This window comes from Mustela lutreola, chromosome 14, assembly GCF_030435805.1.
Source record: "Mustela lutreola isolate mMusLut2 chromosome 14, mMusLut2.pri, whole genome shotgun sequence".
NCBI lineage: Eukaryota > Metazoa > Chordata > Mammalia > Carnivora > Mustelidae > Mustela > Mustela lutreola.
Window position 1 is genome coordinate 40404263 of NC_081303.1, and position 12124 is coordinate 40416386.

At 44.0% G+C, this 12124-nt stretch overlaps 1 protein-coding gene across 5 annotated transcripts in view; it reads right to left on the minus strand.

Annotated features, from left to right (window-relative positions):
* Positions 1 to 8759: 8759 nt before the first annotated feature.
* Positions 8760 to 12124, minus strand: part of HSD11B1 (hydroxysteroid 11-beta dehydrogenase 1) — a 64348-nt gene continuing 60983 nt past the window's right edge. For all 5 annotated transcript variants that reach the window (XM_059147077.1, XM_059147073.1, XM_059147074.1 and 2 more), the window contains 2 exons: positions 11030 to 11173; positions 8760 to 9319 (listed from right to left, as the gene is read on the minus strand). In XM_059147077.1, coding sequence (XP_059003060.1) covers positions 9102 to 9319; positions 11030 to 11173 — 362 coding nt within the window. In that variant the 3' untranslated portion in view covers positions 8760 to 9101. The remainder of the gene's footprint in view (positions 9320 to 11029; positions 11174 to 12124) is intronic.

The following is a 12124-nucleotide window of genomic DNA, read 5'->3' on the forward strand; positions in this document are numbered from 1 at the left end:
AGAATCCTGACAGTCCAAACAACATTAACTGTACTCATGAACACTCTAATTCTGGAGATATTTGCTCCCTAGTAAAATTAGCTTATTTAATAGTCTTATCTTCTGTCTGAAACTGGCAATTTTCCTTCCTGGCTTAAACTGTCATTTCTTGCCACAGCCTTAGTTAAACTATCCCTGTTATTTCACAGATGGCTTCATCCTCCAGAGCCTTTTCTATACATTTTACACATTTCTATCCTTACCTTTCTTACCTTTTTTAATTTAAAATTTTTTAAAGTAAACTGTACACCCAACATGACCTTGAGATCAAGAGTCGTATGCTCTACTGACTGAGTCAGCCAGGTGCCCTTCCTTTCTGGTCTATTTTATGGTCAGAACAATCTGTTGTTCATAACAGAGGACATTTAAATTGATGTAGTAAAATTGAACCCAAACTGATCTCACCAAAGTACTGACAGCTTGCTGTCAGCCTGCTGTGTAAAGATCATTTTAGGAGCACACTTTGAAAACGAATAAGGCAGATTGTTGGAGAGATGAGTCAGAAAGCATTGAGATATTCTTTTTTCAGCTTTGTAAAAATTATAATATGATACCATTAAAATAACTTGTATTTTTTATTTGTATTTATTTGTTTTTTTTTTTACAGTAGGTTCTACACCCAGTGTGGAGCCCAATGTGGGGCTTGAGCTCACAACCCTGAGATCAAGACCTGAGCTGAGATCAAGAGTCAGATGCTTAATCAACGGAGCCACACAGGTGCCCCTTTTTTATTTTTATTTATTTATTTTTTCAAATATTTTATTTATTTATTTGACAGACAGAGATCACAAGTAGGCACAGAGGCAGGCAGAGAGAGAGAGAGGAGAAAGCAGGCTCCCTGCTGAGCAGAAAGCCCGATGTGGGGCTCGATCCCAGGATCCTGGGATCATGACCTGAGCCAAAGGCATGAGGCTTTAACCCACTGAGCCACCCAGGCGCCCCTATTTTTATTTTTTTCTTAAAAGATTTTATTTATTTATTTGACAGAGATCACAAGTAGGCAGAGAGGGAGGCAGAGAGAGAGGGGAAAGCAGGCTCCCCACTGAGCAGAGAGCCCGATTATTTTCATTTTTTAAATAAGTTTTAAAGTAGAAAAATAAACACCTTAATCCTACTCCCTAAACACAACTTAGTTTCATATTTTTCACGTTCCCTTCTATTTTTTGTCTATATGCACTTCTTTTTTACATATTTCAAGTGTAGTGAACCTATAATTATGTGTTTGTTTTTCCACTTGCTACCAGAATTTTTTTTTCAGATTTTTACTTTTTCTCATATTTTTACCTTTTAGTGTTGGTTTCCTAATGTTGTTTCCTAATGTTAATGTACCCCAATCTGTTTGGTAATTTCCTTATTATTGAACAGTAGCTGTGTCTAGCTGACATTGCTCAGGATAATTATTAACCCCTGGTAAATACAATTTAATAGCCATAAGGAAAATGAGTCTGAGTTATCATAATTTTCTCTAATTGCAATCATTAATTCAGCACTGTGATAACTTTCAACCTTATAACAGGATTACTTTGTAACTTTGTAAATCACACAGGTCACAAGCTCCGAAGCACACATACTTCCCCGAGCAGCAGCCGCAGCGGGGCGGGGGTGGGGGGTGGGGGGTGGGGGGGTGCGGGGCGGGGCAGGGGGGTGTAGCCCGGCAGCAGGAGCACTCCAGGAGGGCTGCCGGGATTGGAAGCCTGGCTTTACCCTTCACTTCCTATTTCAGTTCAGTAAATTACTTAAGGTCTTTGCATCTCTGGTTCCTCCTCAGTAAGATTGCAATGATGATCATACCTACTCAATGTGATGATTTTAAGATTTGTTGTATAACACTTATGATGTGCTCAATAAATTCTGTCACTACCGTCATAGTACACCTGCAATTTGGAGCATCTGCCCTTGTGACTTTTTAGCGGTTATAACCAAACGGACCCTCCATCGGACCTGCAGTTGTAGGAAAGCGAGGTAGTTTCAATGCAACAGTGTGTTTTCTCTGATACCGTTTCATAAGTATATCCAGAGGCTAAAAAACATTTCGCTTTGAAAAATTAATAAACATGAAGATCTTCTCCGTCTATGGGATGATGGCAAAAGTTAAAATATGTACTTAAAAAAAAAAAAAGATTTTATTTGTTTAGGGGCGCCTGGGTGGCTCAGTGGGTTAAGTCTCTGCCTTTGGCTCAGGTCATGATCTCAGAGTCCTGGGATCAAGCCCGTCCTCACATCGGGCTCTCCGCTCAGCAGAGGGCCTGCTTCTCTCCACCCGTGTCTGCCTCTCTGCCTACTTGTGATCTCTCTCTCTCTCTGTCAAATAAATAAATAAAATCTTTAAAAATTTTTTTTTTACTTATTTGACAGAGAGAGACACAGTGAGAGGGGGAACACAAGCAGAGGGAATGGGAGAGAAGAAGCAGGCTTCCTGCCCAGTAGGGAGCCTGATGTGGGGCTGAATCCCAGGACCCTTGGACTATGACCTAAGGCGAAGGCACCACCCAGATGCCCCCAAATATGTAAGTTTTTAAACTCACCCAACTCAAGTCAACTGACCATCCTCTTTTATAAATATGTATCATACAACTGTATCAGGAAGAAAAACATTTGATGTACCTCACAGTGCTGCTTCAAAGAAGTGTCTTATATGCCATTTAACTTTCATTTTATATCAGACTGAAGCACATGTATTCTGAAATAAATAATGTGGACACAATAGCACCTACCTCATAGGGCTGTCTTGAGAATATAAGTGAGTTCATATTCATGCAATAGAATAGTGCCTGAACATAGTAAGTCCTATGTTTGCTAATAAAGTGAAGTAAAAAAACAAATTGTCCCAATGTGATGAGACTCTTCTTAGTTTCTGCATGAAGTAATCGATTATTTGATTCATGTGGAGATTATAGAGAGGAATTGATTTTTGTTTATAAGGAGATTGTTGTCATTTCTGTTTTAACTTTTACAAATACTACTGTAAGTGAGCATCTTCTGGCAGGAAATTCTGTGTTGTTCTTCTTTTGAACTACTGCCTTTAGGATAAAATCCAGGAGTGGGTATGCTGGAGCAGTTTCAAGAAGAAGCAGTCTAGTTCTGATGAGGAAGTTTTGCAGGAAGTGGGCAGGAAGGAACAGAGCGAGGGTTTGGGGCCCTGTTGGAGATGGCAAGGTCCAGGAACTGCTGGGAGGTGAGGGGCTGTCCTGCCTGTTGCAGTACTGCTGGCTGTTTGTAGACAGGCAAAAACAGGGTGGTGTGGGGCAAGGAATAAAGGGCTGGAATCTGATGAAATGACTTTTAGATCCATCTACACCTTTTCCTTGAAATGAGAAGTTGTTTTGTCCCCATAGTAAGCCTTTCCCAGTATTAGGGTCTAGGAGTCCTTTATTTCTCAAACTAATCAAATACGTTATACACACCAAGATCTGCGTTCCGTATTAGGGATGCAACAATGAGTAACAGAAAGTAAATACCTTTAAGGAAGTACATAAGACAATTTTAAAGGTAAATTTAAAGTCTAGTGAACTAAAGTGATTGATGGATACAGAAAATTATAGAGGCATAGGGTAAGGCTTGGGAGAGTACCCACCCCAGCACTGAGGACAGGCCTTGGAGGAAGGGAGGACACTTGTCCCAGAGGAAGTCATGGTGGAGCTGAGTCTTAAAGGACAGGTAGGAGTTAAATAGACAATAGGGAGAGTGAAGAGCGTTCGGGGCAGAGGAGATAACATGGGCAAAGGCCCAGTGGGAAAAGAAGGGTGCCTTCAGAGGTAGCCAAAGTCCTTGGACATCACTTTAAAGAATTGGGGTTTTCTTTGTACCATTTTCCTCAAGGATGGCTTTGGATAAATGCTAGCCTGCCGTGGCAGCCAAGAATCTGCCTTGATTTCCCCATTTCACCTTGGCATTTCTTTCCCAGGGAGGCTCGCCGCACCTTGCTTTCAAGGGTGACCACTAGCTGTCGCTATTGAACAGATCTAGCGAAAAGCCAATGGTTTAGGGCCTAACCTGGCCGTTAGGGCCGGGAGGCCCCACCAGATGCTTGAGTCCCGCCCCGCCGCCAGCAAGGTGTGTTCATCCGCCCTAAGCGGTGATTCACGAGAAGGCACGCAGTGTCGCGGTGCTGGTAGCGCTCCCAGAGCGTGAACTGGGGGTCAGAAACCGTGGTGATGTGCGGTACAGCACCAACAGCCAGCCACTGGGTGGCGCTGTGCCCACTCGACGGCAAACCCCGAGGCTTGTGCAAAGGAAGTCTTTGGTTAGGCTGGCCTGGCTCTGTGTCTTGGGGTGGAGTAGCTTTTCTTGCCCTCGGTCACCCGGAGTTCACAAGGAGTGCCACAGGACTGTTCGAGGACAGTGTGAGGTCCCGAAGCACGCCCACTCAGCGTCCCAGGGCAGCCAATCACAGCACAGGGAAAGACCCAACACCGCTGACCTCGGCTCTCACCAGTGTGGGTCTTTTGAAACCCTCGGGTTCCTGGTCAAGGGACATGTCAATGTGTCCTCCCCTTTGGCTGCTGCTTCTATGCCATCCTCCCCAAAACTCCTATCTCCAAAGCCTCTGCAACTCAAGCAGGTTGTTCATCTGGCGCTTTCCTATTTTTTGAGAACTGATTTCCCTGCCCCTCCCTGTGGTTTTACCTTTTGCTCTAGGATCCTGTCCTCACCCGGTGTGTTCTGGATCTCTGCCGACTTAATTCTGCTTCTCCTGACTTTCATGCCTGTGGGCATTGGTGTCCTCAGTCCTGTTTGACCTTTTTGAAAATTCTCTTTTCTCCTTTGGCTTTTCTTTTCACATTAGCTCTGTACCAACCTCTGTCCCCCCTCCTTAAAAACTAGGATTTAGACACATTCTAAGTCTACCTAGAAAACGTCTAACAGCTAAGAGAACTTAGGTTTTTAAGAATTGCTGAGGGGGGAGGAACTAGCACATTGGGATAGCCTGATTTCCCTGAGCATTCCCCATGACCTGGTGACCGTGTGGCGTGTGATGGAGATTGGAGAGTACTGAGATGTTGACAGCGAAGCAGAGTTGCTGGAAACATCCCCAGACAGGATATGCCCTGAATCAAGGTGGGCAATGTGTTTTCTCTGTTCCCTTAATGCTGCAAATGAGTTTGGTTTACGTACGTCTCAAGAAATTAAGGGATGCTTCTGGGATTTGATTAGCATACATTCTCCAGTGCTGGAAATGGGGCACAGTGGAGACGAACTTGGGTCCTTGGCAAATTCCTTGGACAGCAGGCAGTGGTGGGGGAGGCGGGGGAGGTGGAGAGGGTAGGGTAGGATTCTACCCTACATGTGGCCCCTTGAGAGAGCAATGGGTCACCCTGAGCCACGGGTGCCTGCTGATGCTCTCACTAATAAGGCCTGGCTAGAAGCATCACACATGCTGACTTCTTTCTTTTAACATAGCTTCAGAGCCGAGCTCTGCAGCAAGTCAAGGAGCTACTAGATGTGGGGGGATGTGGCAACTTCTATTTATTTTTTATCTTATCTTTTCATGATTTCTATTTTTGTCTATGCTTTATGTTAGTAAATATTACATGCATATATTATATAAATAGTAACTGTATATCTGTTAGAAATCTGTACGCCTAATCATGTTTTAATAATGAAGTATGCGATCCCAAGTTTTGGCAGCCACAACTCGGGAGCATCTTTGAAGCTTGCCGTCGACTCTGGGGGTGGGTTTGCGATGCTGGCCTACAGTAGGCCAGCCAAGGAGAAAGGCCCAACTTATGTTAACAGATGTGGTGGCGAAGTGGGAATTAACTGTCCTGAGAGGGAGCTCTCCAGGAACAGCAGATGGGATGAGTCACTGTCTCTGAGGTTACCTCGGGGCTCCCTGCTTCCTCTTATCTAGGGTCTTCCATTACACTCTTAACTGAGGAGAGGGAATCATAGCTCCTCAGAGTGGAGTTTGGAGAGGCGAGAGCCCAGGGTGCTCTTCAGTATGGGGGTGAGGAGGGTGTGGGGGGAGGGCGGGATTAAATTAGACCTCGGAGGTGGTCGGTGGAACTGGATCCTGTCACCAAGGTCAGGAACCCGGCATCTAAGGAACAGTGTCCTTCTGCTCTCATTGTGGATTTCTTTGTTTCTGTCAGGATTTACATATGTGACAAAGACTTCTGGTTCCTCATAGACCCCAGTTTTGTTGGGGGTAAGTGTGGGCTCAGCTGAAAGCTCCATTTCTCAACCTCTCTTGAAGGGGGGGGGTGGTCACACGACGTGACTCGAGCCCAGAGGATGTGAGCTGAAGTCCTTAGATGGGGCTTCCCAATTTGCTGTTTATCAGGGGGCAGATTCCGCTGGTGTGCCTCTTTCCCCCTTCCCTTCCCTGAAACAGCATGATGCTGAGTTGGAGCCACTATCTTGTAACTCCACGGTGACAAGTAGGAGGATGGATGGTTGAGTGGAAAGACGGAAGGAGCCTGGCTCTCCGAGGCCCTGGTCGGCCCCTCTTGGACTACTTGTGAGGGGAGGAAAAGTAATTTCTACTTGACTGAGCCACCTTCAGTGGGGGTTTTCTGGTATTCTCAGGGGAGGGCAGGGCTAGTGAATGTGCTAGTGAAAGAGAGAGAGAGAGAGAGAGAAAAGTCAGTTTGGGGACTTGCACACAGTTGCGGCTGTTGACTTCATGCAAAATGCTGACTCCCTGAGAGTTCAAGAAGGTGAATATCCCTTGTCTTTGGGAGCCCTTGCGCCCCCAGCCTCCCAGCAATGGAGTAAAAGCTGACCTGTTACTTTCAAGTCCTTGGAGGAGGGAAGAGGCTTTGAGCTGGGCCTTTAAGGATAACTAATTCTGTCAAGAATGTGGGATGGGAAAGTCGGGGCGCCAGTGCTGGAGCAGGCAGTACAGGTTTGGGAGAGCTGACAGTGCATTTCTCTTCTATTACACATGCAGCCATGTGACCCCCTGGCTCGAAATTGACCAGGTTGAGAGTATTTACATCAAGGAAGCAAGCAAATGCTTCTTTTCTCTCTCTCTCTTTTTCTGGAGAGCCAATTGTTAAACATTTACCAACACACCCTTGGAAAGACCAAAGGTTTAGTTTATTAGTTACATAAATATTGTTACATACCTCCTCTTGCTTTCCCCATAAGTGAACAGAATCAGGGAGCAGCTGATTTATACTAAACATAGGCTGAAGTGTGCCTTTAAGCGGAAGAGAACCCTAAAAGTTCAGACTGAAGGCAAAACTAATTGGAAGCTGGCTCTGGCCATAAATTTGTCATCTGACCATGTTTCTGTCTCAATGTTTACCGCCTTTCCTCCTGACCAGCCTTCCACCCTCCTCCTGTTGCAAACCTGGCTTCTTGCCCCATTTGTGACACATGCAGAGGCCCCTGATTCTGGGACTAGCACAACAGTTTACCACCCGCTTCCAGACACTTGATGATCTTCTCTGATTCAGCACTAGTGTGCATATCCGTTGTGCTGTATGGTCAGAAATCTGACTTCACATTTTGGATCTCTTTTCTGGCATACAGGTGCAGTCAGGTCTTTCCTGTTCCCTTGTACTGAGCGTAGTCTGGAAAGAATCTCTTTCTAAGAAAAGCCCAGCCATATTCACCCTCAGTGCTAGCTCCTTGTCCAGGTGGTTGGCAGGCTCAATGGATTCCAGTCTGTTCTGCTGCCTGGTCATTTAGATTAAGTGACGGGGAAAGGAAATTTCTCTGGTGCATCTAATCCCATGTCTCGTGTCCTAGTATCTCTAACCATGGAAACCCTGCATTTGGGGATGTTGAGTTCATGCTGGATAAACCCCATCTATCCCTCCAGAACATTCTTCATTCTTTCCTACTGTGCTGTCCATGAGGAAGCTGACCTGGGTGGTTTATATCAGTCTGCTCCCTTGACCCTCTGGTTAGCTAAGAGAAAATATTAGCAAGAAATTGAAGGGAGGAAAGAGAATGAGGCTGGGGTGTTTATCCCCTCCACATCCTTCCTGCATAGTCCTAGCTGGGCTGGCGGCATCCTGTAACTGAATGTCGTAGCTCCTGTTCTGTGATGCTCTGTGAACAGCTTATATCTCTGGATTCTTGTAACTGTTCTTTTTGTCCCTAAGGTGGGACCCACCACAAGACACTACCTTATCCCTTGTGATTGCACTATAACCTTGTCCCCACTTCTGTAACAAAACCCCTGTTTACTAAAGCCTACTAAAATGATCTAATTTGCCCTCTTTTACCTGTTGGGGACCTAACCAATACCGGGCTTTGCTGAGTTGTTAATATAGCTGATTTCTGTTTCCTGTTTGGTTGTAGTCAGGTGGTGTCTGACAAGTGTTTGATAAATGTTTGCTGGATAAAGAAATGGCGAAATGTGTAAGCAGGAGGATGGAACTCCATTCCCTTCTCTCCAGACTTCTAACACACAGTGGAGAGTTCACACATAAAGTGGAGATGCCTGATGCAGTCTAAGGGCAATCAACATGTTTACGTTGTGTGGCTCAAGTTCCCAGGGACTTCCACTTCCATGGCTTGCCCTAGTGATTTATACCCACCCAGGTATCCTCCCTCCTTGAGGAGCAATATAAAATAATATAAAGAGTATCTGAAATATACAATATGGTATGGACATGATGTCCATTAAATGGAGAACAGGGTGATTTCTGCAACTCAAAAATAAGAAGGTTCAGACCACGAGATACGAAATGAACACTGAACATTTTCACTTGTGTGGTTTTAAAGGACCTTACTGAATGAGCTGAACTTAGAGCTACTAATCATGAATTTACAACATGGATATGACCTTTATTATAATTAATATTGTATGGATCATAATCTTATATATGAGGTAAATTTGATAGAACTACCTTTTAATTATACCTGCGGTTACTATCCGTTTCGCAACTGCAGATTGCCGTGGCTCATGGCATTCATTATAATTAGGTTTCTACTGTGCAAGTGTTAGAGGAACTCCTTCAAACTGTGAGATGTGATGTGTGATTTACGACTCTCGGGGGCACCCATTTGTCTCTCTGGAGATGCCTTCCTGGACGGAGCTCAGATAGATATCAGGAAGAACAGTTCCAAAGCTCCCCCACCATGCTCCACAACTAAGGAAGTGCTTAGTTGTTGATAAATTTGTCCAAACTATAACTTCTTAAGGACAAGAATTCCAGGATCTTCCTCCCTGGATTTCCCAGCAGGAGATCTGTCCAGACTGAGTTGTCATAGTACACTTCCTCTTGACGCAGAGCTCCCCCTTTGATGATTTCCAGGGCACATTCTTCCTTGGGAGATGCATCAATGTTGATGATCCCCGAAACGGCCTTCATGGCTGTGTCTATAGAATGATGAGAGAAGAGTGGGGTTATCCAAGACCAGTAGAGTCTACAACATGGAAAGTCTGCAGACAGTAACAGCTTAACTTCGAGGGGCTGTTTGCCAGTGCTTGTTCTATAAGACCCACAGGCCCTCTCAGAAGACTGGGCCCGCATTTAGGCCCTGCTGTGCAAAAAGAGGCTTAGAGTTCATGTGGACCCTGTGTTCCTGGATGAAGATTTGGTGGGGGGTGCACAGTTAGAGGGGATTGAGGGAATTAAATCACGCTTCTCTCTTGAGTGTTTTGGTTGGGGTGAGGAAGTAATATGGGGGAGCACAATGGGGATAGAAGTTATATCAAGACCCAGTACCTAATGGAAAATGTCAGTGGGCAAAGCCGAGTGCTGTTTATGTTAATGATTTACAAATTTGTAAAAGGAAGAGATGGGCAAGAATCCAGGCCTTTGCTTTCTGTCAACACGAACCACTTTCATTTTGGAAGGGAAGTTACTTTATCTCTTCCAAATTCCCATGTCCTTTTGGATGGCTTCTTTTTCTCTTTCTATCCTCGTTTCACTGTGTGTGTGTGTGTGTGTGTGTGTGTGTGTGTGTGTGTGTTTTCTCTTGTTCGGTAACAACTCCTTAACTTATTCAATTACTCTTCAAAGTTTTCTTCTTGTACCTATTCTACATAAACTTGCATTTGGACTTACAGAAAAGTTGTAAAAATTGGGTATTCCCTTGTAGCCTTCACCCTGCTTCCCCTAATTATAACATCACGCGTTACCGCTGTGCAAGTGTCAAGGTACATTGTAATAAGGGCAATTTTACTAACTAAAACACAGACCTTATTTTTTTCACTAACATCCTTTTTATGTTCCAGGATCTTAGTCAGGATTAGACTTAGTAATCATTTCTTCTTTTCTCTCCAGTCTGGGGGCAGTTCCTCATTCTTCCCTTGTCCCTCATGGCCTTGACACTTTTGAAAAGTATTGATCAATTGTTTTGTGGAATGGTAGTTTGGGTTAGTCCATTTCTCTCTCTTTTTTTTAAAGAAAAAAAAATATTTTATTTTTCAGTGATCTCTGCACCCAGTGTGGGACTCAAACGTACAACCCTGAGAACAAGAGACTTCATGCTGTACCGACTGAGCCAGCCAGGTGCCTCTGTCTTTTTTTTTTTTTTTTTTTTTCGGATGATTGCAGTGAGGTTATGCATTTTTGGCAAGAATATCACAAAGATGATGTTGTGTCCTCATTGCATCATGTCAAGGGGTTTATGTGGGGCGCCTGACTGGCTCAGTCAATAGAGCATGCAACTCTTGATCTTGGGGTTGTAAGTTTGAGCCCCATATTGGGTGTAGAGATTACTTACGAAAAAAAGAAGATTCAGGATATCAATAGTTCTTATCACTGGTGATGGTATTAAGAATAACAAACTTGTACTTAATAAGCCTCAGAGAGGACAGTAATGGCCATTGAGTGTTCCTGAGGACATAAAGGTTCAGAATAGGGTTAAGTGATGGGTCTGGTGTCACTCGGCCCACTTGGTGGTTAGAATGGAAAGAAGTGTCTAAGGATAGTCAGAGGCGTCCCTGGTGACAAAGTGCTTCAGTAAGTGGAGACTGGTGCTCTTGCTGGCTTTTAGTCAATGACACATGAGTCAAGGAGTTTAACGCCTCCTTTACTCACAGTGGTATGGCAGGCTGTTTGTTCCACAGTCTTCACCTTACCTGTGTTTATGAGGCCGAGGATACAGAGAGTGATCGACACATTGACCTTGGTCACAGAATGTTCCATCCTGACAGAGGAGAAAAACCCATCCAGAGCAAACTTGCTTGCAGAATAGGGCGCAACAAGTGGGCTAGCCATTTTCCCTAAATAATAAGGAAATGGGTTAAGAAGGTGACCCATTTTGGCTTCTACAGAGATGATCTTTGCTTTATCTGTAGTAGGACTTGTAACCCCTGTGGAGTCCTTTTACCCTCTGAGGCATAGTTTCTCTTTGCTCATATAGAGGCTATCATGCTGTGTTGAATTTCTGAAAGAAAAAAAGATTGTTAAGATATCAAAGAAACTTCCCTTGAAGAGACTGGGGTGGAAGGTGGGGTGGGCTGCACGAAAAGCTTCACTGAAGAAAGACTGGTTAGATTTTGGGAAGGGGAGTTTATGAGTGGGACTACAAAAGAGCCATGTAATCCCATAGTCACTAACTGCTACGTCTGACCCAAGACAGCAAAGATCTGAGGGTTTGGCAAGAGCTCTCTGCCAACACAGCAACCTATTATTTGATTTTCTTTTCTATACAAGGGAAATGAAAATCCTTGTCTTTGCTTTTCTGCTTAAAACTGCTTTTCTTACTTTCATCACCCCTGTTCATTCTCAGTCAGTTTGGGGAAGGACATGTGGACATATGCCTGATAGGGTGACCTCTTCATTATACCCTTTTCAAGAGGAGGGATTAGAAGGGGACTGAGACCTTGACTCTTTGCTGAGCAAAGAGTTATAACAGCTACTTTAAAATTTTTGTCTGCTAATTCTAAAATATGGGTCATTTAAGGATTGATCTCCATTGATTGCCTTTCCTCCTAAGTATCAGTCATATTTCTTATTCTTGTATACGGAGTAATTTTGCAGTGTGTTCTTGATGTTGTGAATGAAACATTATAGAGTCTCTGGATTCTGTCATATTCCTCCAAAAGTATTGATTTTTTACTTTTTCTTTTTTCAGGTGGAAATTTAACTTAGCTTATACCCTGTGTCTCTTGCAGTAGGTTCCAGCTAAAATCTCTGTTGAATTCTTTAATCTTTTTTAAAAAAGATTTTAT